The sequence below is a fragment of the Elgaria multicarinata genome, chromosome 6, assembly GCF_023053635.1.
Source record: "Elgaria multicarinata webbii isolate HBS135686 ecotype San Diego chromosome 6, rElgMul1.1.pri, whole genome shotgun sequence".
Taxonomy (NCBI): Eukaryota; Metazoa; Chordata; class Lepidosauria; order Squamata; family Anguidae; genus Elgaria; species Elgaria multicarinata.
Window position 1 is genome coordinate 72,528,195 of NC_086176.1, and position 25,738 is coordinate 72,553,932.

The 25,738-nt window shown below is 43.4% G+C and overlaps 1 protein-coding gene across 1 annotated transcript in view; it reads right to left on the reverse strand.

The window, feature by feature from the left end:
* Positions 1–203: 203 nt before the first annotated feature.
* RGMB (repulsive guidance molecule BMP co-receptor b) overlaps positions 204–25,738 on the reverse strand; it is a 40,570-nt gene continuing 15,035 nt past the window's right edge. The window contains exons 4-5 of the mRNA XM_063129570.1: positions 21,415–21,923; positions 204–2,203 (exon numbers count right to left, since the gene is read on the reverse strand). Coding sequence (XP_062985640.1) covers positions 1,541–2,203; positions 21,415–21,923 — 1,172 coding nt within the window. The 3' untranslated portion in view covers positions 204–1,540. The remainder of the gene's footprint in view (positions 2,204–21,414; positions 21,924–25,738) is intronic.

Below are 25,738 nucleotides of genomic sequence, written 5' to 3' on the forward strand. Positions count from 1 at the left end.
TTGTTCTTTCAATTTTGGGGGCAGCACACGGACCACATATTGCCCACATCTCCTTTAGGGTCCCAAGGCAGCAACCATAAGAGAATATGGGGAGTGGATTAGGTCCCCACAACAAATAATGCACTGCACATATGATACAGGCATGTGGGCTCCAGAGTTACATAAAAGAAAAGAAAAAAAGTCTCATGGCACTTCAAAAGTAATCGATTTATTGTGCCATAAGCTTTAATGGGCTACAGCCTGCATCATCTGATGAACAAGAGTCTAAGCCACAAAAGCTAATGGATGCTACAGTACACCTGCCAGTCTTAAAAGGCCACAAGATAGTCTCTCTGTGTTGCAACAGACCAATATGGACACTCCTATAGAAGATGTTGCAATTAAAAAAACTTGCTAAAAATTGACATGGGAATGATGACAAAGCAACTCTAGCCTCCTCTAAGCCGTGTTCCTGGACCTGCCTGACCCACTGTCCCCAGTACAAACATTGATGTATGCTGGCGGGGAAGGTTACAGTTCAGACTGTTGGGTTTGCAAACTGTCTGCCTTTCTTTTCAGACAAGGTTTATGTGCAAGCTTTAGAATTAATTTTTTTTTGGGGGGGGGTTAGTTTCAATAGAAACTAAAGGGATAGGGAGAGAAATCAACCAGGTACAGCCTACCACTATCATAGGGTACACATTTAGTACAAACAACTTGAAGACATCCATATATCAATATATTAAGAGATTTGAGTCCAAAAACCCAAGAACGTTTTGGGGAAATTTCAAGCCCCATTCGCATAAACTTGGCAGAAGGAAAGACACAATTTTCTATATGGGTGCCCTTCATAAATTGAGACAAGATGTGAATTTTGCACTTGCATATTAGAACCCAAGTACAAGATATCACTAATTAAAATAAAAAGTCCTTCAGAGAAGGAAGCAAAGATTATCTGCATCACAAACGAGATGCAATGGTGAATGCTTTAATTATGAGGATCGATGGCAAATGACTTTGCTGCCCCTATGAAACAAAGGCTACTGGCCCAGGTCCAAAAAGAAGAGTTGGCTCTTCCAGACCTCTGCCTCTATGCCCAGCCAGCTTCTTGTGTGGTCTGAACTTGCCAGAGGAAGGGCAAGGATCGAGGGTAAAGGGATCACACAAGATCATAAGTATGTGAGTTCAGCTAGGTAATACTTAGAGGGAGCACTGGATATGATATATGTACATGTGGATATATGCTTTACAGATTACCTAGGTACACATAAATATTTAATATATAAAAAATAAAGTGCTTTCTATCGGGTCCTAATGAAAGGACATTATAAAACGTTTCACCACTGCAAAGCAAAAAATTATTACAATCAAAAAGAATATTACATCCAACATACGGGTGGGGGGGGGGGGAAGGTAGTAACACAATATGTACAATCCGCTGGGTGTCCCAGGACAAAAAAAGCATCCCTTCATATACATGGTATATACATATATACTCTTTACTCAATATATTATGACAATATATATTTTAAAACCTTTGTTCTCAAACAAACAAAAACCCCTACAAAAACACAACAAGCATCAAGCACGCGAGTCCAAGACTAAGACACCACACACTCCCCTGGCCAATGCCGCCATTGCTGGGGAAGATGTGCCACCGCTCCTTCCTGGGGTGCAGAGCCTCAACGTCCTGCAAAGCACTATGGGCAGCTGCCGTGAAATTGGCGTCGCCAGTGGTGAGCAAGTCAAATACGCAAGAGTAAAAATAGATGTCCTTCAACAGCATCTTCTCGTGGCATTTTGCTGTCGCACTTTCCATCGTGTACACAGATCGGCTCTGGCCTGAAGCACCAGGAGGGAGGGGCTGCCCCATCACTGGCAAAGGTAGATGCCCACTGTCGTCGATGCGTTCACTTGAGGGGCAACCGTTCACACAGAGCTGTAGGTCCTGGCTCTCTTCGTAAGCCATGGCCAGCTCTTCCGGCATGCGTATGGCCAGCGTTAAGTAGCGGCCAAGCTGGCGCACAAACACAGTGGTCCCAATGTATCTGGCATGCATTTCCACATATTTTCCACTCACTATCTCCACAATGCGCAAACTTTTGGTGTCACCATCGCCACCGCTAGTTGTGCCATCTACAAAAGCAGCTGGCAAATCATCAGTCACTGCTTGATAGACCTTCTGATCTGTACAGTCTTGGTAAGATTTAAAGATAATGGTGATCTGCAGAGAAGAAAGATAAGAACAGTTAGAACAGGACACTCCATATTATTACAGCTCTTGAGAATGCATCGAGGAGTTTATAAATTCCACTGGTATTGTAACTTAAGATTTTTTACCACTGTTGTATTCCAAATTCTCCATCTGCTGGGATGCTACTGTTAAAGGTGCAGAGAAATAATTCACATGTAGCCCTCAAGAGCAAGCATGGCAATTAAACTAAACCCACCAGGTATACACACCAAGTATATTCTGAAAAGTGTCACAAAATGTCTTCCCTGGATGCTCACTATGCAAGTACCACCTCCTCAAAGTCACCAGAAGATCAACAATTTCCATTTCAGAAGGTCTTCATTACCCCTGTTCTGTTTCCTACTACTTGAAATAGCTTCCTACTCAAAGACAAGGCAGCTTATGAGGGAAAGAATTAGTGCAAGCTGACTGAGCACTAATGAGGGTGTGTTCAAACTCCAGACTTATTACACAATACTTTAGAGAGGGATAGAGAGATAAATAATTAAAAGGGTTCCAAATCATGTGAAATAAATGAGTATTCCTGTGCTATTAGTGTAAAGCCCATGTCGCCATGGGCACGAATAGTCTTGCTCTTCCCTCCCACCTTTTTTTGGTTCATGAATAATGCAAATGTGGATCATGCATAGTGAATCCCTCCTCTGAAATTTGCAAGCGGCATGGCTTTGCCCTCTCCGCTCCTGATTGGCTGCTTCCATCCCCTTTCCCTCCCACTGGCAGCGACTGCCTGACCAGGGCCCACCTTTGTGCTACTTTCATTGGTCAAGTAGGGCTGTCTGTCGTGGAGGAAATTAACAGCTATTAAAGCTAGAGCTTTGAACTTTCTTGAGGTTTCAAAATTTTCAAGCTTCAGTTTAAAACAAAGATGAGCAAAATCAGATGGGTAGATCTCGAGTAATAAGCCTTACACTACTGTATTCTTATATAAGATACTCAAGACAAATACCACAGAGGGCATGCTATGGGAATATCAACACCTCTTCAGAGTTGTCCCCTGTGGCCACAACAGGGTGGGGTGGGATGAAATGGCAGGTCCTAAAGGCAGCAACATGATGTGATGAGCAGCCAGTGATGCGGGGAGGAAAAATTCCCAGTGTTCTATTTTTCCACGGAAAAAAAATCCATTTCATAAGTTCCTTAGTAAAAATGAATGAATGCCAATTGCAACTACAATATTAAGCCAGCTTGGCAGTTTAAATGTTGTAATTAGTATTTTTCAGGTGATTAACCCTAGCAAATATGTGAGAGAATTCCACAACCCCTCCTTTTCTCTCTCCGTTCCTCTTTTTTCCCTGGAAAACATTATAGTCAACCAATTAATTGTCTGTTTTATCTGTTTTTCTCAATAGACTTTTCGGAAAAGCTCCAACATGTTCTTTATTGCCTTCTGCTGGTAACCTTACAAGGGCATTCCACTCCCTGGACCAAATAGTCCTGTTACAAACACTTGGCTTCCTGTGCAATGATAGTTTCAACCAGCCTCTTCTCTGGCAGAATATGGTCACATTTAAGCTAGATTTGAGCTGTCTGACAGCCAGTGTGGTGTAATGATTCAGAGTGTTGGACTGGGACTCAGGAGATCCAGGTTCTAGTCCCTACTTGGCCACCACGAAGCTCAGTGGGTAACCTTGGGCCAGGCACCAACTCTCTGCCTAACTTACGTCACAGAGTTGTTGTGAGGATAACATGGAGACTAGAAGGACCATGTTATTATTATTTTATTATTATTTATTTACATAGCACCATCAATGTACATGGTGCTGTACAGAGTAAAACAGTAAATAGCAAGACCCTGCCGCATAGGCTTACATTCTAATGTAAGCCACCTTGGTTCCTTGCAAGAGGGGAAAAAGGCAGAATATAAATGCAATAATAAAATAAGTAAATTAGCCTAACCGCTTGTATTCCAGAAGGGTTTACTCCTTGAACACAGAGAAGTAATCTGCAAATGTGTTGAGAGATGCATGTCGTGAACCGCCCAGAGAGCTTTGGCTATTGGGCAGTATAAAAATAATAATAATAATAATAATAATAATAATAATAATAATAATAAGCAAGTTTGGTAATATGCAGATACCATTCAAATGAAGTACCATGCAAGTTAGAAAATAAATGGGGGAAGGGTACTCACAAGCTGCAGAATAGCTTCCACCATTACATATACAAAAACCGCAACTTCACTTCATAGGAAACCCTGGGTTGGATCCAGATATAGGCGCAAGCAACTGGGCTGTTAGAAGTGGATTTGCCCACCCCTTCTTCCCCTGCCCTCCGCAACAACCCCCTGACACCGATGGTCAGGGTACCCTGTTGGATGGGACTGGCTGTAGTGTTTCAGGGAGCCGAGTTCGCCAACATTTGGCTGGAGGTGCCCTCTGGAAGTGGAGCCCATCCATCCACAGAAGGCAGAACCTGAATCTAAGCCCTTATTTTCTTATTTTGTTTATACCGAGCCGAACTTCCAAAAAAAAATGTCGAGCACAAGTTAATTTAATTAAAGTGCCTATTAATTTGTGAAACCTGTTCAAAGCTGTGCAGAAGTCATACATGAAAAAGGAACAGACCCGAATGTTCATGTCTACATATATTGAATATACGTAGAAGGTACTGCTAGTTATAACATCCCTTGGCCCTTTGTACAATTGACAACCCCCTCAATCCTCCCTTCCCCTCCCAACAATGCACCACTCATTATTTCAGCTCCACATGTTCCCACTCATGCTGTCTGACTGGAATTTTCCAACAGTTTCTTCAGTTTAAATCACTTCGACTTCCAACTGAAGACCAGCTGCAGTCAAGCAATCTGTTAAACGCATAGCCGTGGGCCACAGCTGGGACTGCAGGGCTTTGAGGGGAAGTCGACTCGTACGCTGTCTGGATTTGAGCAGGAATTCAGTGCTTTCTACTCTAGTGGAGAAAGCCACAATATTCCTCTTCGGCATTAATCATGTTAGGCTCAGTTCAGAAACCCTGAGGGAGCATATTCCGGAGATTGTCTCACAAGTAATTTGTTGTGCAGCCAATTCTTCTCTTGGGCTCTCTCAAGGAGAGAGAGATCAAAACAGCTGCTCTCTACAGAACAGGAAAAAGATTTATTTAGTAGCTAAAATGCAAAGCAGCATGGATATTGGAGCCACTCTGCAATCACACTAGTGCCACTCAGCAAGGGAGACACAGCCCAGCTGAAATAAGAGTGCCATGCAAGTCTGCTCACAGCTAAGTGAGAGATTAACTGTACAAATGATTTCAAATGAGACGCCACACTTTCCCCTCCCCGTTCTTCACCACCACCATTCTTCACTAAGTGCTAAAACCTGATGCTGGCCAGGATGAAGAGGAACATTTCCCCAAGAAATGCTCTCTCCAGTTTCAGAGAGTGGTTTCTTTAGTTCTGTCAATTAAATAGCTAGTTCTACTGCTGGAAGGAGATATGTTTATAAGCTTTATAATATGGAATTTAAACAAACCCAAGAACAGTACACGTAGGATGTCATTCTTCCATTCTAAGCCTTAATACTGGGCCTGTGACCATTGGCCTAACGCTTTTATATTGTATTTTATATTATGGTTTTATACTGTTGTTTTATACTTTGAATGGTTTTAATTTTTGTGAACTGCCCAGAGAGCTCCGGCTATTGGGCGGTATAGAAATGTAATAAATAAATAAATGTAGCTCTCAGAGTCATCCAGCCCTCTGGATGCCACAGGCCTACTCTCTCTCTCCGGCCTGCTCCTCTGGAAATCACTTCTGCTTCATGTCTATGTGTGTGCGCATTCATGAGAGAGATGTAGAGGAGAGACAGACCTATGCCATCCCACAAACTCTGCCCACCATCAGCTGTGACCCCCCAGTTGACTATTCCCATGGACCAACATGGCAGCTTATACTAGGTAGCTTGAAAGGTGTGGAGCATTATTTATTTACCTTTCTTTTGCCAGACATGCAGCTATTCTCCTCATTAGCCTCTCCCAAACTGAGGCCCTTCTGGTTTGGTGGACTACAAACCCATTTCCCCCACCAGTGTAGCCAATAGTTAGGAATTTTGGGAGTTGTAGGGCAACAGGTTGGCAAAGGCCGCTCCTCAGTCTGTGTCTATAGGCCAGCACAACAACTATAAAAATGCAATGAATTTTCCAAAGACTTATTTAAGTGGAGATGGATGCACTATGAAAGACAATTTTAAAACCTCTTTCCCCACCCCCCACCCCGCTTCATTAAGAAACAGTAATGCAGTGTGATGTGAAATGTATTAGCTTGCTCAATTGAAAGAGCAATCCACCTCTGGCAAACCCCTGTTTATTGTCCTAAATATTGGCAAGTGACAAGCGAGAGGAATTTTGCAAAACCAGCAATTGTGGGGAGGGAGAGAAAAGGGCTGGAGTTGTCCATTTTCAGTGAGTCCCCCGCCAAAATCCACCCTTCACAGAAACAATTTTCCTATCAACTACAGAATTCCATAGCTTTGCAGACAGAATATTCCAAAACTGTCTCAATATAATATTATATGTGATTTGTTCTTTCAGTATGACGTGAAAGCTTTTAACTGACTTGGCAGTCAGGGAGCTGATCTAGCTTCTGCAACTCCATACATACACCCAAATAATCTCTGTGGTTAAGATGGAGCGGGGGGGGGGGGGAATCTGCAGCATTCCTGATGTTGTTGGACTGCAAGTCCCATCAGCCCTAGCCAGCATAGCCAAAGGTAACAGATTATGGCAGTTGCAGTCTAACAACTTCAGGAGGGCCCCAAGTTGGGTTAAGGTATATTTTTCTTCTCACTGGCCATGTGACCTGTAACCATTAAACCTGCCACTACACAAGTGGTATTAGTAAATCTCCAATAGCTAAGAGTACTTTAATCTCTAGTGCTATTCTTCAAGCAGTGATATCATGCCCGCAGGGATTGGCAACCTGGGGCCCTCCAGATGTTTTTGACTACAACTCCCATAAGACCTAGGCAGCATGGTCAATGGTAAAGGATTATAGCCCAAACTGTGCCTGGAGGAACCCAAGGCCAGATTAAACCTTATGTCATATCGATAAGATCCCATCATGGTGACACTATATCCTTCTTACGCAATGATGCTTCGTAGCAAACACAATGACATCTGTTGTGGTAGTTTGGATAATATGGAATAAAAAGGGTCTCACAAGCAGGACACGGAGCAGCAGGACCCTCCTAGCAATGTTCCTCAGCAACTGGTGCATACACGCTTACTGCCTCTGATACACATTCTGGTGCTCCCTACCTTCCTGGTTTATTCCCCACCTGGGTTTATCCCACAGTTTCAAAGATGTGCTTGTGACAGCAGCAGCTAGGAGAGCTAGCTCTGATTACCAGAGGAGGATATAAACAGTTGGGATTGGTACCAGTGACCGATGATGTAGCATCCATCAAAAATAGCACTCAAGGCAGCTCACAGTAAAATACAAATATAAAATTATAACTAACACATAAAAACACATCTGTTAAAACAACCACAATCACAACCATGAACAAGGAATGAAAGGCATCGACTAGATTAAACCTACCTCAGCAACCAATCAGCCTAAACCCCAAATGCCTGCCTTGACAGAAGCACCTTAAAAATCGTGATCTGTATGGAGCTTGCATTTAGCCTACAAAAGTGCTTAACTACTGTAGAAAACCAGTGTACAAACATGCTACTTTGTTCTTAGCTGTGAAAACGAGGGAAGGCAGAATTTACTGCTCTTAAGGTCGCACCCGCCCACCAATGGTCATCCATTACTCTCCAAATCTGGCTAGCAGAGTCCCAAGTGCAAGTCAACCCAACTCAAGATGGAGCTAAACACAACATCTTTCTCGCACACTGCTGCAGTAGAGTTACAAGGGAGCTGCAAATGCATTTCTTCCTGGGCAGCAGAACTATCTGAACTCAGAGTAGGTATCCTCTCAGGAGCATCCCATCTAGCTTTATGCTGGGCTCCTCTGTCCAATTACTGCCTCTTAAAGTTTTCTTGAAACAAAACCATTCAATACATCCCCACTTTCCCCAGGCCTCCCCGCTTTGAGCAGGTTTATAGAAATGCTTTTTAAAAAGTCTCTGAACCTCCAAACACCATCTGCATTGCTTACTTGTTTCTCTGACCTAATCCATAAACTGCAATAACTTACTCGGGCACATTTGCTCTGTACCACACCATTTATTATTGATAGATAATATTGCTGTGCATTTAAAACATCAATGCCTTTGTTAAACATTTCACCTCCCCCCACAGAGTCAACTCTCCTCCCAAACTACTTTGGCTCTGGATCATTCATTTTTAATACTTCCATTCCACTTGATCTTCCCAGCTCACCAGTAAGGAACACCTGCCATAAATCCAAGTTCTCCAGAGATAACCTGCAATACAAACGTTTGTATTCTATACATACTGCGTAAGGTTCAAATCCCAACTCACGAGGTTGCCTTAGGGCTAAAACTGACATTACTTTAAGCGTGTGTCAAGAAGCCATGTTTTCGTTTCAGCTTTACTCTAGAGTAGCTGCAGGGAGCCTGATATGAAAAGCCCCCCCAAAAAACCTGCCCTAGTGTCCCAATGCCAATTAGGGACGCTATATCTACTCTAGAGTAGAAATGAAAGGCTAAAACAAGACACAGGTGCTAGACACACTTTTAAAGTAATACCTGTTTTGGCAGAACTCCCTCAGAGTCCCTCACTACATACGACTGGAGCCTGAGTGCCTCCACTAGATGCTTCAAAAGCGCTCGGGTACTCTGCCCCTTCAGACCTTCTCCATATGTACACTGGACATAGGGAGGAGTTAGCACTGCAGCACAGGCCCCACCCTGACAGCATATGTGACAGGCCCCTGCTTATTTATTTATTTAATTACATTTATATACCGCCCCACAGCCGAAGCTCTCTGGGCAGTTCACAAAAGCTAAAAACAGTAAACATTAAAAATATACAAAATTTAAAAACCATCAGAGACAAAAAAAACAGTATAAAAACAGCAGCATCCATTTAAAACAACAATTCTGGGGTCCATTAAAAAACAAACTTAGTGTTCAATGCCTTTAAATGCCTGGGAGAAGAGGAAAATCTTGACCTGGCGCCTGAAAGATAACAATGTTGGCACCAGGCAAGCCTCCTTGGGGAGATCATTCCACAGTTGGGGGGCCACCACCAAAAAGGCCCTCTCCCTTGTTACCATCCTCCAAGCTTCCCTCGGAGTAGGCACTCGGAGGAGGACCTTAGATGTTGAGCGCAGTGTACGGGTAGGTTCATGTTGGGAGAGGCGTTCCATCAGGTATTGTGGTCCCAAGCCATGCAGGGCTTTATAGGTTAAAACCAGCACCTTGAATTGGGCTCGGAAACATATAGGCAGCCAATGCAAGCGGGCCAGAATCGGTATTATATGCTCAAATCTTCCTGTTCCAGCTATCAATCTGGACGCCACATTTTGCACAAGCTGCAGCTTCCGAACCGTCTTCAAAGTCTGCCTATTATTATTATTATTATTATTATTTATTTATATAGCACCATCAATGTACATGGTGCTGTACAGAGTAAAACAGTAAACAGCAAGGGCATTGCAGTAATCTAATTTGGAGGTTACCAGAGTATGGACAACTGAAGCTAAGTTATCCCTGTCCAGATAGGGGCGTAGCTGGGCCACCAACCAGAGTTGGTAGAAAGCACTCCGTGCCACCGAGGCCACCTGAGCCTCAAGAGACAGAGATGGTTCTAGGAGAACCCCCAAGCTACGAACCTGCTCCTTCAGGGGGAGTGCAACCCCATCCAGAACCGGTTGAACACCCCCCATCCGGTCAGAGGAACCACCCACCAGCAACATCTCAGTCTTGTCTGGATTGAGTTTCAGTTTATTAGCCCTTATCCAGTCCATTGTCGCGGCCAGGCACCAGTTCAGCACATCAACAGCCCCACCTGATGAAGATGAAAAGGAGAAGTAGAGCTGCGTGTCATCAGCGTACTGATGACAACGCACTCCATAACTCCGGATGACCGCACCCAATGGTTTCATGTATATGTTAAACAGCATGGGGGACAAGACTGACTCCTGCGGAATGGCATATCGGAGAATCCACAGGGCCAAGCAATGCCCCCAAGCACCACCTTCTGGAGCCGACCCGCCAAGTAGGAGCGGACCAACTGCAACGCAGTGCCTCCCACTCCCAATTCAGCCAGACGCTCCAGAAGGATACCATGGTCGATGGTATCGAAGGCCGCTGAGAGATCAAGGAGAATCAACAGAGTCACACTCCCCCTGTCTTTCTCCCGACATAGGTCATCTTACAGGGCGACCAAGGCGGTTTCCGTGCCAAAACCAAGCCTGAAACCCGACTGAAATGGATCCAGATAATCAGTCTCATCCAAGAGTGTCTGGAACTGGCCTGCAACCACCCGCTCAAGGACCTTGCCCAGGAATGGAACATTTGCCACCGGCCTATAGTTACTAAGATTTTCCGGGTCCAAGGAAGTTTTCTTCAGGAGTGGTCTCACTACCACCTCTTTCAGACGGTCTGGGACCACTCCCTCTCGCAGAGAGACATTAATCACTTCCTTGGCCCAGCCAGCTGTTCCATCCCTGCTCGCTTTTATTAGCCAAGAGGGGCAAGGATCCAATACAGAGGTGGTTGCACGGACCTGTCCAAGCACCTTGTCAACATCCTCGAGCTGTACTCATCCAAGAAACTCATCCAAACTGGACAAGCCTGTACTCTGGATACCTCACTAGATTCACCTGCTATACCACTGGAGTCTAAGTCCTGGCGGATGCAAAAGAACTTATTTTGGAAGTGCCTAGCAAACTCATTACAGCGGGCCTCAGATGGTTCTACCTTGTCCTTGGGGCCAGCATGTAATAGCCCCCGGACAACTCTGAAAAGCTCCGCTGGGCAGCAAACTGAAGGTTTAATAGTGGCAGCAAAGTGTTGTTTTTTTGCTGCCCTCAGTGCCCCTGAATATGCCTTTCTATAGGCACATACCAGTATTTGGTTGCATCCACTAGCAGTTCGTCTCCACCTGCCCTCAAGCCGTCTCCTATTTTGTTTCATCGCTCTCAGCTGTGGGGTATACCACGGAGCCCTACGAGCTCTACTCAGGAGATTGTTAATAAACTGCCAGTGTGTGCTTATTGTTGGAGAATCTAATCCGTGATGGTGATTAAGAATCAGAGATGTGAGTTTTCTGGGAAAATATTGGATAGGAACATATCCAATATCCTATAATTCACAGAGAAGGTTTAGCATGTTTGCCTTATGTGTAGTGCCCATAAAATGTCAATGTTTGTGCTGTACAAATATCCCCAACCACAAGGGATAATTGAACCGAAATATTTGATACGGGGGAGGGGAAAAGATTTTTAAAAGCATACTGCCAGTGTTTTAGAAAGTTATACTGAAAACAAATTGAAAGGACAAATCCACACCTCCCATAATGCAATGGATCAAAGACCTAAAATCATTACCAACTTTTGAACAAGTGTTATATAGATGCAACTTGCAAGTGGATAAATATATGAATATTTGGTCTGCTTTTCTTGAAGCCTTTGTATAACTTTCTCCCACCCACCCCACACGCCTTTTTGTTTTAACGGTTCATATGATAGAAATGATAATTCTATATAAACAATGTATGGGGGGGGGTTTCTCCCATTTTCACAATCTTTTTCTGTTTTGTTTGTTGATATTCACAATAAAAAAAGTTTTTTAAAAAAAATACTGAAAAAATGCAAAGCTTTATTTGGAAATTGTTTTTAGTGGAAAACTAATAAAGACATGCCAAGCCAATAGCATGCACCTCTCTTACATTGTTGAAGTGAACATTAAAAATATGAAGGCATTGAAAACATACTCAGTTTAGCATGCCCAAAAAGCTGCATGCCAAATAAACAGTTGTGTTTATTTGGGGGAATCACTTGGGTAAAAATAAAGTTGATTGCAACTTTGAAACTTCCCAATTTGACCAGTATTGTATCCAGATATTGTTATATATTCATTTTAAAGGAAAGGAACCTCTCATGCAAGCATTGCTGACTCCTAGAGGGAGTTTTTGCTGACGTTTTCTTGGCAGATTTTGTAGCGGGGTGGTTTGCCATTGCCTTCCCCAGTTTTAGAAAACAATATTTTTAGAAAACAATAAATTCAAAAGTGTGTTGGGGTGGGGTGGGGTGTTCCACAGAAAGATGTGACAAAGCTAAAAGTTCATTGGATGCCTATACGTTTCCGAGCCCAATTCAAGGTGCTGGTTTTAACCTATAAAGACCTACATGGCTTGGGACCGCAATACCTGATGGAACGCCTCTCCCGACATGAACCTGCTCATACACTGCACTCAACATCTAAGGTCCTCCTCCGAGTGCCTACTCCGAGGGAAGTTCGGAGGATGGTAACAAGGGAGAGGGCCTTTTTGGTGGTGGCCCCGCAGTTGGGGGGCCACCACTAAAGCTTGCTCTTCCTCCCCTCAACAACCCATAAACATCTGGCACTGCTAATGGTGCATCGCTAAAGGCGGCACGAAAGCAGCGATGCTTGTTGGGGTTACTGAGGGAATGGTGGCAGAGGCTTTTGTCTCCCCTCCACCCTCAATGACAGCCTCATCCCAACATGCGTGTCTTTGTGCATGGATGCACAGCTCCCAGGCCCCCAACCAACACAGCCCATGTGTGTGCATGTGTGTGGGTGGGGGGTGGGGTGGCGGCATCCCAGCTTCAGGCAAATTCATTGTGGCTCACGGAATCAGGCAACAGGATGGATCCCTAAAGAATAAAGTGGTGTAGTTGCATTGGTGGTGTGTCCTGGCCCAGGGTCCACTGCGCAAGACCAGAAGAGCCGGCAGCAGCTCTTCACCAGAAGCAGTCTCCTTGCTTTCCCAGACCATGCAAGGGCTGGTACAGAACCAAATTAGGGGAGAGGAGAGGGAGCACAGCCTCCGACAGGCCAGAGCTACATAACCTTTTCAGCCTAGAAGGCCAAATGTGATGATGGGCCAGGGGCCACAAGCACATTCCCCAAGAGATCCTCCTACTGATTGCTCTTTCCAGCAGCAGAACAGCCGGTGGGACTTCAGCAGCAGGGGGGCGGGGGGGGGGGAGCCACATGCAATGCACACCTGATATAGACCTTGGGGAAAATCCAACATAAACCCTACTTAGAGTAGACCCATTGAAATGAATGAGAAGTTCGTCGTGACTATTTTAAGTCCTATTCATTTCAATGGGTCTCCTCTAAGTAGGACTTTTGTTGGATTTTACTCCATAATGCCACAAAGAAGCCTCCAGATTTGCACTAGCCAAAGAAGAAAGAGCAGAGGATCTTGGCATGTAAGGCAGGGCCAGTCAGCAAGACTCATTTGCTGTTTGGCAAGAACATGCTCAATGCACAATGCAAGTCAATGCTTGCTCTGCGCCTGCAAAAGGCAACAATTCAACAGATTGGGTTGTTAAGGCTTCCAATCCGATACACACTCACCTGGGATTAAGTCTCACTGAACTCCACCGTGGGACTTCCTCCTGAGTAGACCTGCATAGGATCACACCGCAAGACAGCCAACTGCCTGTGCAGCCAGTTGGCTGGTGCCCCGCCACCCACCCACCACCAAAGACATTTGCTTGCACAGCCTGCCGTTAATCTTGAAGCAAAAACCTGAGTTGGTCCATTTCCCAACAAAGGCTGCCGCATTAATTATTACACATGTTCCAGTTGAGGGTTTTCAGTTCAAAGAAAAATCGCTTCGCCCCAGGGTCATTCCAATCATCTGTTTTGTCCAACAAGAGCTGTTGGCACGCTGCTCTTTTGAGAACCGGGATACTAGAAACACTTGAATCATTACAGCCAGTCTGAAGAGATGGTGTACATTGTACAGAGCAAAAACTGTCATATGAAACTGCTTAAAAATGTCACCTGAATGATGACTGGATTAAGTGAGAATTCAGGAGAAGTAGTGCAACATATCAGAGAAGGAGAGACTGTTTACAGTACCTATAATACAGGGATACGCAACCTATAGTCCATAGATAGAATGTACTTATTTATTTATTATTGCATTTATATCCTGCCGTTTTTCCTGCAAGGAACCCAAGGCGGTGTACATAATCCTCCTCCTCTCCATTTTATCCTCACCACAGCAACCCTGTGAGGTAGTCTGGGCTGAAGAGTCTGTGACTGGCCCAAAGTCACCCAGTGGGTTACCATGGCCGAGTGGGCTGGATGAGGAAAAACAAACTGAAGCTGAATCCAAACAAGACGGAGGTGGTGCTTGCTGTCAAAGGCCACAACCTGGGTTTGGAGGTGTGGCAACTGGTTCTGGATGGGGCTACACTCCCCCTGAAAGACTGTGTTTGCAGCTTGGGGGCACTTCTGGATCCGTCGCTCCAAATGACAGCCCAGATAGAAGCGATGGCCAGGAGTGCCTACTATCAGCTTCAGCTGATACGCCAGCTGCGCCCCTTCCTAGACTTAGAAGACCTAAAGACGGCAGTGCACGCGCTGGTAACTTCAAGGCTCGACTTCTGCAATGTGCTCTACATAGGGCTACTTTTGTGCCTAGTCTGGAAACTTCAACTAGTTCAAAATATGGCAGCCAGGCTGGTCACCGGTACACCTAGGCGTGACCATATCACACCAGTTTTAAAATCTCTTCACTGGCTGCCAATTAGTTTCTGAGTGAAGTATAAAGTGTTGGTTATTACCTTTAAAGCTCTACATGGTTTTGGTCCAGGCTACCTGCGGGATCACCTTCTCCCATACAATCTTCCCCGCACACTCAGGTCCTCTGGGAAAAATCTACTTCAGCTAGCAAAAACTAGATTAACAACTGTTACCCAGAGGACTTTCTCTTCTGCTGCTCCCAGACTGTGGAATGGCCTGCACGGGGAGACTCGTCAACTTAACAGTCTACTAGCATTCAAGAAATCTATAAAGACTGATCTCTTCCGGAAGGCCTATCCAATGGAATTTTAAGAAGTTTTTAGAATGTTTTTTAGGATGTTTTTAACAATGTATATTATGTTTTAATTCAGTTTTATGTATTTTATCATTTATTGTTTTTCCCCACCTCGATCAGAATGGAGAGGTGGGTAAGAAATAAATAAATAAATAAATAAATAAATAAATAAATAATAATAATAATAATAATAATAATAACCCAGATTTCCCGACTCCCAGTCCAACACTCTAGCCACTACATCACACTGTACTCCTTTCCCAACCTTCTCAGCTCAGTTTAAGAAACTTACCCTCCACTTTCTCAATGCCTAAGGCAGGGATGGGGGATGCGTGGCCTTCCAGATGTTGTTAGACTGCAGCTCCTATCATCCCTCACTATGGGCTATGTTGGCCCCTTCATCTTCAAGTAGGTCTTGGCATGATATCTGAAACCCTGATCCAGCAAGTGCATGAAATACTAAGCTAGATGATGGTTACCAAAATCAAAACAAAACAGAATCATATTTATTTGTACTATTTATAACAGGGGTACAGAACCTCAAGCCTAGAGGTCAAATCCAGCCAGCTTGGGAGTCCCCAGGAAGGCCACGCCCCCTTCCCTCAGCCCCAGGCAAGTGCCCCCCCCAACCATCAATTGTTTGATGGTTTCCTAGCTTTTGTGTTGCTTTTCTGAATTCTGCAGGGTTGAAATGCCACTCCCAAGGCTTAGTTACTGGTAACAACAGCTCTATGATAAAATATCCTGGTATTCTTAGTGTTTTTGCCATACCTGCTTTGCCTTGGCACCACCCAGTACTAGAATGCACCCCTGAGAACATCTCCAAATGGAATTTGGTCCCTGGGCTGTAAGAAGTTCAACACCTCTGATTTATATACTGCAGCCTCAATAAAATCATGTTCCCAGGGTGGCTGTTTGAAGCTGGTTTAAGATCCTAGCTTGTTCTGATCTTGGTAACCATGGTTTCTCAGTTTGTATACAACTGGAAACTATGGTTAATTAATGCAAGAAGTGTTGCCAACCCTGAAGGAAGCCAAGATATGTTCATCCAAACCAGGCCTGTACATTTAGGCCTACTTGTCCAAATTATCCTTAAATCCCTTAAATTAAAACCCAGTCTTACGGATACAAATTTTTTTCCAAAGACATGTACAATGCACATGGAGATTAAGAACCTTGTTTACTTTAGTTTGGTTATGCTTACTGTTAGTATACAAGAGAGCAATTACACAAAACACACCTAATGAGAAAAACCTTTACATTGGCAACAATTGCCAGTTACCAGGGAGAAGCACACCTGGGCACTCTTGGGAACATGCCCAGGAAAGTAAAGAATTACTTAAAGGGAAGAGGCAGGAGACTAGCCAATTACAGTGTCAGCGATTAACAGCCAACAAGCAAAAGGTACTCACAGAGATGATGGGAAAGGACAACTCTTACGCAAGACCCATTTGGGCACAATCCTATGCATGTTTAGACAGGGGGGAAAGTTCTACAACTTCCCAGAATGCTGGGAATTGTATGGCTCCCCCTCCTGTCTAAACGTGCGTAGGATTGCGCCCTTGTGACCTAGATTATTGCCCTTGCTCCAAAGCAAGTTACTTAACTGTGTGAGTGTTGGGTTGGGGAAAACATTTCTGTCTTATTTTACTATGTATCACATCTCCAAATGGAAATGTGAATTATTGCTTCCATTTACTTTCCCTAAAGCCACAGAACAATGCACACTGTGGGGCAAATGAGTTCATTTTAGTCTATAGCATGGTATATTTTATTGCTTTTATCAGATAGTTAAGTGGAATCGCCTTCCTTGAGACTGTGTAGCAGAATAGAAATGTACAGCGCAATCCTATAAATGCCTACTCAGAAAAACATGTTTTAAAATGTGCACTTTAAAATACACACTTTTTAAAAAGAGTATTTTCACGCTTTAGTCAATGAGGGGAAGTGCACACTTTTGAAAAGTACACGCAAAAATGCATACTTTATCTGTTTGGATGAGCCAAAATTACCAGTGAACTGAAACGAGCTTTGAAGTGATTTTCAGAGAATTTAGGTGAGCTTGAAAATCACTGCTTTTGCCATCCCCAATCATGACCTAAAACATCCAGCTCAATCCTATTCTCTCTTATGAGAAATCCATACCAAGAAAGTTCTATGGAACTTGCATATGCTGGCTTTCATTTTAAAGGCACAATTTAAAAAATATTCTTCTCACTTGATATGTGTACATTCGGAGACTGATCAAGTTGACTTCACAAACTTTGGCTTGGTAGTTAAAACAAACAAACACTTTTGTAGTTGTTAATGTTAAGCAAGTTTCAAGGCCTTTCTGAAAGCGATGGAAGATTTATCCACGAATAGTGAGGGGGGGAACAGAAGGTAAAAGACTTTCCTATCTCGCATCTTTAAAAGTTAAAATTTTAAGCACAGAAGTCAAGGGTTTCAAATAATGCATTAAGACTTTCAAATGTATGTCATGCAGAGCTGCCATGACAGCAGGAACGGTGCATGAATTCCCACAAAGGTGTTCTGATAAAAGCTTAATTGCCTGGCAGTGGAAGTAAAACCTCAAGGCCTTCAAAGCTTCCAATAGAATCACCAGTGCCAAGAAACGTCTTTCAGACATCCTTCGGTGAAAGCCTCTTTACACACAGACTCTCTCTCACACACACACACACACCATTAGTTCCTTCTGCCTATTTTAACCTCCATGTGGATACAGAAAGAGTTTAGATCAATCATCTCTTAACGTCGATGATGGTATTTTTTGGTTGCTGCTAAAAGGAAGGGTGTTGAACACAGCACTTTTCCCAGGCTTGTGGGCCAGAACAAGAAAGAAAGACTAACTTTAAAATGACCTACACAGTACCAAACAGAAGCCAGGACTTGTAAGGGCATCCACACCAATATCTGACAGCTCACGTATTCTGAAAGCTTTCTATCCATTCGCCAAGAGAATAAGTGTCATGCTGGAATACCAGAATAAACATGACTTGCCAGTGTTTGGTGACCAGTCTAAAACATCTTAAGAATAGGATCATGAAAATGGCTTTATGGCATAAAAACATCCTCTTGGAAAGTCATCAGTACTTTTTATTTATTCATTCATTTTTAAAGAGGTAAACACCGATTTTCTCCCAGAGCCTCCAAAAATTCAAATTCCATAAGGAGCAAACACACTGTGGAATCTTGGGGAAGAAATGAGGTTCTTTCTGAGATGGACAAGTTTTAAAAGGTTGGAAGCATCATAATGTTGGAAGGTCACTTCAAACATTATGCCATAGTAAATTCCATGCGTTTACTTATCAAAGAGCTGCAGCTAATCCTATCTAGGTAAACTGTGTACCTGGATATACATTTGCAACCTGTTTTGCAGTACATGCATATTTCCATGCACACACATTTTGGCTGGATCACATCTTAGCTTTTTGCATTCCTAATTCTAACATATCTTAAGAGATCAGCACTGCTTTGAAAACAGGAGAGAGATTAGAAAGCTGGAAGTTGATAATCAAAAGCATGTATGTTTTAGAATACATTTTTTTAACATTGTAAAAATGTCCCAGGTTCTGAACTTCTAGGCATAGCTCAAATGACTGGAAGTTAAAATTCATCATTGTTTGGTGTTAAAGCATGGAATTTGAAGTGTCAACATAAAAACTATGATTTCTTAAACACAATGACCCAGTTTTCATGTCACAGCCACCCAGTGCACACTATCCGCTCCCACTGAGCTAAACAACCCAGAGATGTTCTATCCCTGTGTTGTTTATCATGATGTCCAAACCTGCTGGGGAATGCTGGGGGAGAGACACCCAGAGTTAGTACCAAAAAATAAACCATGGGTTCTGACTGAGTTGTCTCTCCCCCAACAACCCACACTTCCAGGGGCAGGGCTTTCCTGGGTTATTTAGCTCCACCCAGCTGCAGCGGAAGCAGGCAGCAAGAACTAACATACTCGCTCACTTTGGCTTCGTTCACCAGAACCTATGGTTTAACCTATGATGTGTGAACTAGGTCAGTTACTTGATGGGTCTAGCTTGAAAGAACTCACCCATTAGAATGTTTTTAGGAAGTTTTAATCATGTATGCTATGTTTTAATCAGTTTTTAATGTGTTTTATATTACTGTTGTTCCCCGCCTCGATCCAAGTGGAGAGGCAGGTAATAAATAAATAAATAAATAATTATTATTATTATTATTAATCTCCCCGATGAGGCTCGCCTGGCGCCAACGTTGTTATCTTTTCGGTGCCAGGTCAAGACTTTTCTCTTCTCCCAGGCATTTTAACAGCATTTAACAACGTTAAGTTTGTTTTTAATGGACCCCAGAATTGTTGTTTTTAAATGGATACTGTTGTTTTCATACTGTTTTTATGGTTTTTTTTAAATTGTATACTTTTAATGTTTACTATTTTTAATGTTGTAAACCGCCCAGAGAGCTTCGGCTGTGGGGCGGTATATAAATGTAATAAAATAAATAAATAAATAAATAAATAAATAAATAAATTATTATTTAAAACAAGGCACAAGTCCTTCACAGATATCAAGAGGTGTCATGGCTTTAATCGGTTTGTTTAAGCAAGTAGTCTTAATTCCAAATTTTGGACAAGTCTCAGCATGTTGAGCAACAACCGGCCTTTATTAAAGTCCCAGATCAAATTACATGTGATATTTGGAGTTAGTCCTTAGGCACTAATCACAGACATTAAGACAGTGGATGGCTAGAAGTGCCATTTAGCCCACTGGTGGGCTGACATCAATATTATACAATTTACTTTTTAAAGAACTAGAATCCACCTGGTCCAAGGTGATTTTAGATTTACAAAGCAAGAACGCATATTCATGACCTCATAAGCAGTTAAAGCATAACTAATATTTTCTGCATTCGAAGCACCTTGTTGATCTTGCCAAAGTCTACTTCTTAAAGTACAAAGTGGTCCATGAGAAACTGGTTAGTGGTCCTCCAATAGAGCACTATCTACCTTCTCCCCACCCTGTTTTAAACAGTGCAAGAGTGCAGAGCGTCAGGCCCGGGGGCCAAATCCAGCCTTCCAGGGGTTCCAATCAGGCCCTCTGAGATTACCGTGCCCTCTTCTCCTAGCCCCATCTCCTCTCCAGCCAGCACATTTTTGATGGTTTCCTGGCTTTTGTGCAGTTTTTCCCTCATTCTAAAAAGTTGAAATGCCTCTCCTAAGGTTTACTTACTGGCAGAAATCTAAAATATGCTGGCATTTCTGGCCCTGCCCCCTTTTGCCTTGAGCCCCACCCATGACTAGAATGTGGTTCCTGAGAGCTTCTCTGAAATGGAATTTGGCCCTCAGGCTGAGAGAGGCTCAACACTCTAAGATACCCTAACACAACAAATGCATTTCACAACTTATGCAGTTCCTTAAGTTATTCCCAATCACATTTCTCCTCATGTTTCATAGAGCCTTGTCCTTTATACAATTTCATATGCACCATCTAGTCCTCATCATATCTCAGCCATCTTGCTCATCTCTACCCAATGTTCCCCGGCCATGATGCAGGAAACCAAAAGAACCTCCTTTGGCCTCAGCATAGTTGCTATATTCACTCACTAATAACTAGTTCTCTCTGATCCATTCTAGATTCGGCCTTTCACCACTCATCTCTGGCCATGATTTGCCTGGATGCTTTTCAGGTTCCCCATGTCCAATCCCCACTAGAAGTCAGCTAAACAACTACTGCCACATTGGTTGCTCTACTGCCCTACAGTCTCCGGGTAATGCCTGTTCCATCGCATTCAAAGTTGTGCCAGAAGACAACCTGGCGATTAATGCCCACAGAGGCTGCATCTGTGCCCACCATCAACTCATTCAAACATCAGGTTTTGAAATGCAAAACTCAGTGCCAGGTACTCCAACGTCACAGCTCCGTTTCTTCACCAAAAACATGGAAGCCCAACATGGAAACCCACTCACTTCATTTGAGTAATAAACCTGTCTGGGATCAATTGTAAACCGCCCAGAGAGCTTCGGCTATGGGGCGGTATATAAATTTAATAAATAAATATTTGAAAGTAGCTGGAAGATGCAACCAAAGTTTGATCAAGCATGCATGTGCCTTACAGAAATAAGCGAGCCTCAAGCTGATCTCACTTACAGTGACTTGCACTCCAAGACCATTGCCATTCTTAAGAATACAATGAAAATGCATATTGACCGTATTTTTTGCCAAATTCACTTTTGAAGGAAGGTGTGAATGCACGGGACCATACATACCTTATTTGTGGCAGTAGCACTGGATCCTGGGACCACAGGCACATTCGTCACTTGCACCGACAAGTAGTTGTTGTCTATGAGAGGCCAGGCCCCTTCCACTTTGCATGTCTGAAAGTGATCCTTAAAGGTCCGTAGATGGGGGTCTCCAAACAAGCCACAGAAAAAGTAAGTGGAAGGCGTTTGCTCTCCTCCACGGTGTTCTCTGGCTCCCTGGCGGCCGCTGTAATTACATGGGTCGTGGGTAACTTCAGGATTAGTGGAGGATGTCGGGCCATCCTTGGAGCAGTTTCTCTGGCTCATGAGATCACTGATGCCCAATACAGCAGAATGATAGACCAGATTTCCTCGGCAGACTTTGGAATTGCGGTAGGTGCAGGCGGAATAGGCACGCAGGGCTTTGCAGAACTCCAAATCAAAGCCATCAATAGCAGAGCTGAGATGAGAAGTCAGCGATACGAAGTCTGTGGTACACTTCTGGATTCGACATGGCGTTTGCAGCTGGCATTCACCTGAGCAGGAAAGCAGAGGAAGGAACGTTAACATTTGGCATCGTTCTGAGGAATGAAAGATGAAAGAGACCCCAACACTTGAAGATAACTCCCTATGAGATCCCGGGCTCAAAGAAATATACTGGTAGGAGTCTTACTAAAGTGTTAATTTCTATTCCACAAAGCAGGGGTGGGCAGCATATGCCCCTATGCTGATGTAGGGGGAAAACCGCACCAATAAGCGTGGATGCATTTTTGGATTTAAAGAATAAAATAGTTTTTAACACGTTTAACAAGCACCAGAGTTGATTTCTCTTTTTAGCATCCACAACATACCCACCCCCCAACGCCTTGAGCAAGGCCCCTGCTGAAATTTGGCAGTGCAGTGGCCCATAAAAAATTGGCTGCTTCCTGCCAAAGCAACCAAATTTAGACTCAAACGTACCAAATTTAGCTTGGTTTCACACTAAATGTGGCCCTAAATGAGTCTCTGCAGCAGCTCGCTGCCAAAATTTGGAAGCATATTGGGGGGGCACTTCTGGCAGTGCAGCAGAAGGAGTGCAGCCCCCGTGGGAGTCCAGGGACTGGAAAACGGTCCCCAGAGAGCTCAAGGTTACCCACCCCTGCCATAAAGGCATGCTCAAGATGTGCAGCTCTATCCTGACCATGTTTACTCAGAAGTAAGTGTCACTGATTTCAATAAGACACATTCCCAATTAAGTGTGCATAGAATTCCAGCCTCAATCTATGATCAACAAATCATTTAACTTGTCTCATGGATGGTACCCAAGATGACTTGCAGCCTGATCCTGTGCATGTCTGATTGAAACAAATTCCCTACCACATATAAATGAAACTCGTTTCCTGATAAGTGTGCTTGGGATTGCAGCCAAAAGTGGTTAGTAGATTTATCTTTTAAGTGTCTCTAATACAACATCTAATTTCCAGAGAACAAACTAATTAAATAAAAATACAATGGTTACATACAAATGCATCATAGTTGCTATTATTTTTCTTTTAACTTGAAAATAAAGGTTGAGATTTCATAACCAGGGCTGTATATATTCTACACAAATCCCTCCTTCCCCAAACCCAGCATAAGAAGCCGTTAGGAGCAAGGAATCCTAAATCCTACAAACAGAATCAAGCATTTGAAGGGTTTGGGAAATCAGTAACTTTATTCAACTTCCAATATTCAGATTTGCAAACAGTATAAAATGTTGCTGCAAAAGAACAGGATGTTCAGAGAGTAACTGGATGGGGGAATCAAGAGTGTGGTGACTGAATTTAGATGTGAAGAAAGGGGGAAGAGAGAAAAGGCACTGTGTGCGTGCGTGTGTGTGTGTGTGAGAGAGAGACTTAGCCTCTCACATTTCTCTGCAACACTTAAGACTTCCATATCTCTCCCCACGCCCCCACTTTTAAAGAGAAGAATGAGATTTGCAGGATTCTATGTTCATGCAGTGATACTACACACAGAATTCATATTCTCTGAAATAGATTCACAGAGTTACACTTTACACATGGGGGGGGAGGAATGCATGCCCCCCCAAGCCCACTTTGATTCCCTTCCTGGCTGAAATTCAAAAACCTTGCTTTCTTTACAAAAAGATGGGACTTCACCCCACCCTTCCCTGCCCCCACCCACCAGTCAGCCCCATAATTATTTAAAACAACACACTGAATATTTGTTAACTATAGGAATCACACATGTAGCTATGCCTGGTAGCTTGAGGGGAAGACCAGGGTGGGTGGGCGGGCATGGAAGCCAGGTGGTGGTAAATTTACAATTCAACTCACAGGAAAACTAAAGTACGTCATGAAGGCCTGGCTTCTGGAAAGAAGGTTGCTCAACTAGTGCCAGTAAAAGGGCGTCCCACTTCCAATCTTCTCTCTACAATGTTCCTAAAAAAACCTCTAGTGAAACCACAGACTCCTGCAGAATCCTAGAAGACTCAACCCAATAGACCACGCCAGTGTGTGTGCTTTACGACCTGTTCACTCCTAATGCTTTTAGCACGCACATTCAGTGCACACGGCCAAACCACACAGGAGCTAGTGGTTGGCCGAACTTCCCTTCTTTCAAAACAATGGGCAAAATCCAACACAAGTCCTACTCAGAGTACACCAATTGAAATAAATAGAACTTAAGTTAGTCATGACCAAATTAAGCCCTATTCATTTCAATGGGTTTATGGTAAGTTGGATTTTGCACAACAGGAGGGGCCATAGCTCAGTGTGATAGGGCACATGCTTTGCATGCCTAAAGTCCCAGGTTCCATCCCTGGCATCTGCAGGTAGAGCTAGGAAAGAACCCTGCTTGAAACCCTGGAGAACTGCTGCCAGTCAGTGTCAATAAAACTGGCCTAGATGGACCAACAGACTCAGTACAAGGCAGCTTCCTAATGTATAAAAGAGCCGCCAATAAAGGACGGAAGAAGCCAACTCCTATTCCTGCTTTGTACTTCAACCACAGCAGAGCAAGGGTCAGTCTTCCCCAGATATGCTGCACTACAACTCCCATCAATCGTCATGCTGACTGGGGATGATGAGAGATGTAGTTCAAACACATTTGGGAGGGTGTCTTGGTGAGGAAGCTTATGCTGCGGCATGGCACACCACTGGTTTTACAGCAGCGGCTGCAGAGGTGTTTAGCATTAGTCTCACAAGGCCGATTGTCCAATCCCTAATGCCACAGCCTGACAAGACTGATGCAGGCATAAGCAAGGGATGAAGGAGCAACACACATTCTTCTGAGTAGAAAGAGAACCAAATAAATAAATAAAATCATTCACTAGTTTCAAGACAAGGCTTTGGGGTGGATATCATGGTTAGAGCAGGGCTAGGCAACTTGGTACCCTCCAGATATTTTGAACTACAACTCTCATCCACCCCAGCCTGCCATGGGAAATGGTCAGAAATTATGGGAGCTTGTGTCTTCCAGATGTTTCAGAATACAAGATGCCTACCCCTGGGTTAAAGTGTTAGACTAGAATTGGGAAGGCCCAAGTTCAAATCCCCACTCAGCCCTAAAGCTCAATGGATAACTCTCGGCCTACCGCACAGGTTTGTTGGGGATAAAATGAGAAGCAAATCACCAACAATGCCTTGAAGTTCCTTGGAGGAAAGGTGGAAGAGAAATGTAAGAAATAAAAAACAGCATGGCCATAACTAAACAAAAAGAAAGGGCCAAACACTACACAGAAAAAGGAAGGTAGACGGAGAGGGGAAAACAGCCTTCAAGACTGGCTTTGTCCTTTCATAACAGGTACATGGAATCTTAATATCACAACAACATTCCTGCATGCAATAATTTACAAAATTGGTAACCACGCTGTGTATTTTAATGGTGGCTGGGGAAACACAAATTATTCTGAAGTTTAAAGAAACAAATACTATAAATGTCAAGTCTACACTTAAGATTTAACTGATTGTGATAAAGAATATACATTCATGGCTTGCTTTTCTGAAATGTTAGGCAATTTTTCATGTTACTTCCAATGAGTTTTGTTTACAGATTCAAGACTTGACAGACTGTGCCTGAAATTAAAAGGAGAGGGCAGGCAGGAAAATTGAAGGAAGGAAAGATGAATTATTACATTACACAGAGGAAAAGGAGAACGTGAAGGCAGGAAACTACCCCCAAAGACTGATAATGTGTGTTTAAAAAACCCTGGGTATAACAACTGGGATATAGTGTAGCCAAAAGTTAAGCACTGATTTTACTCATTCCAGCAGGAGAGTTTAAGAGTGTGTGTGTCTTTTTATTATTTTATGTCAATGGGAGAAAGTTAAAAACATATCGCTTGAAATTAGAAGAACTAGAAATTATTCAA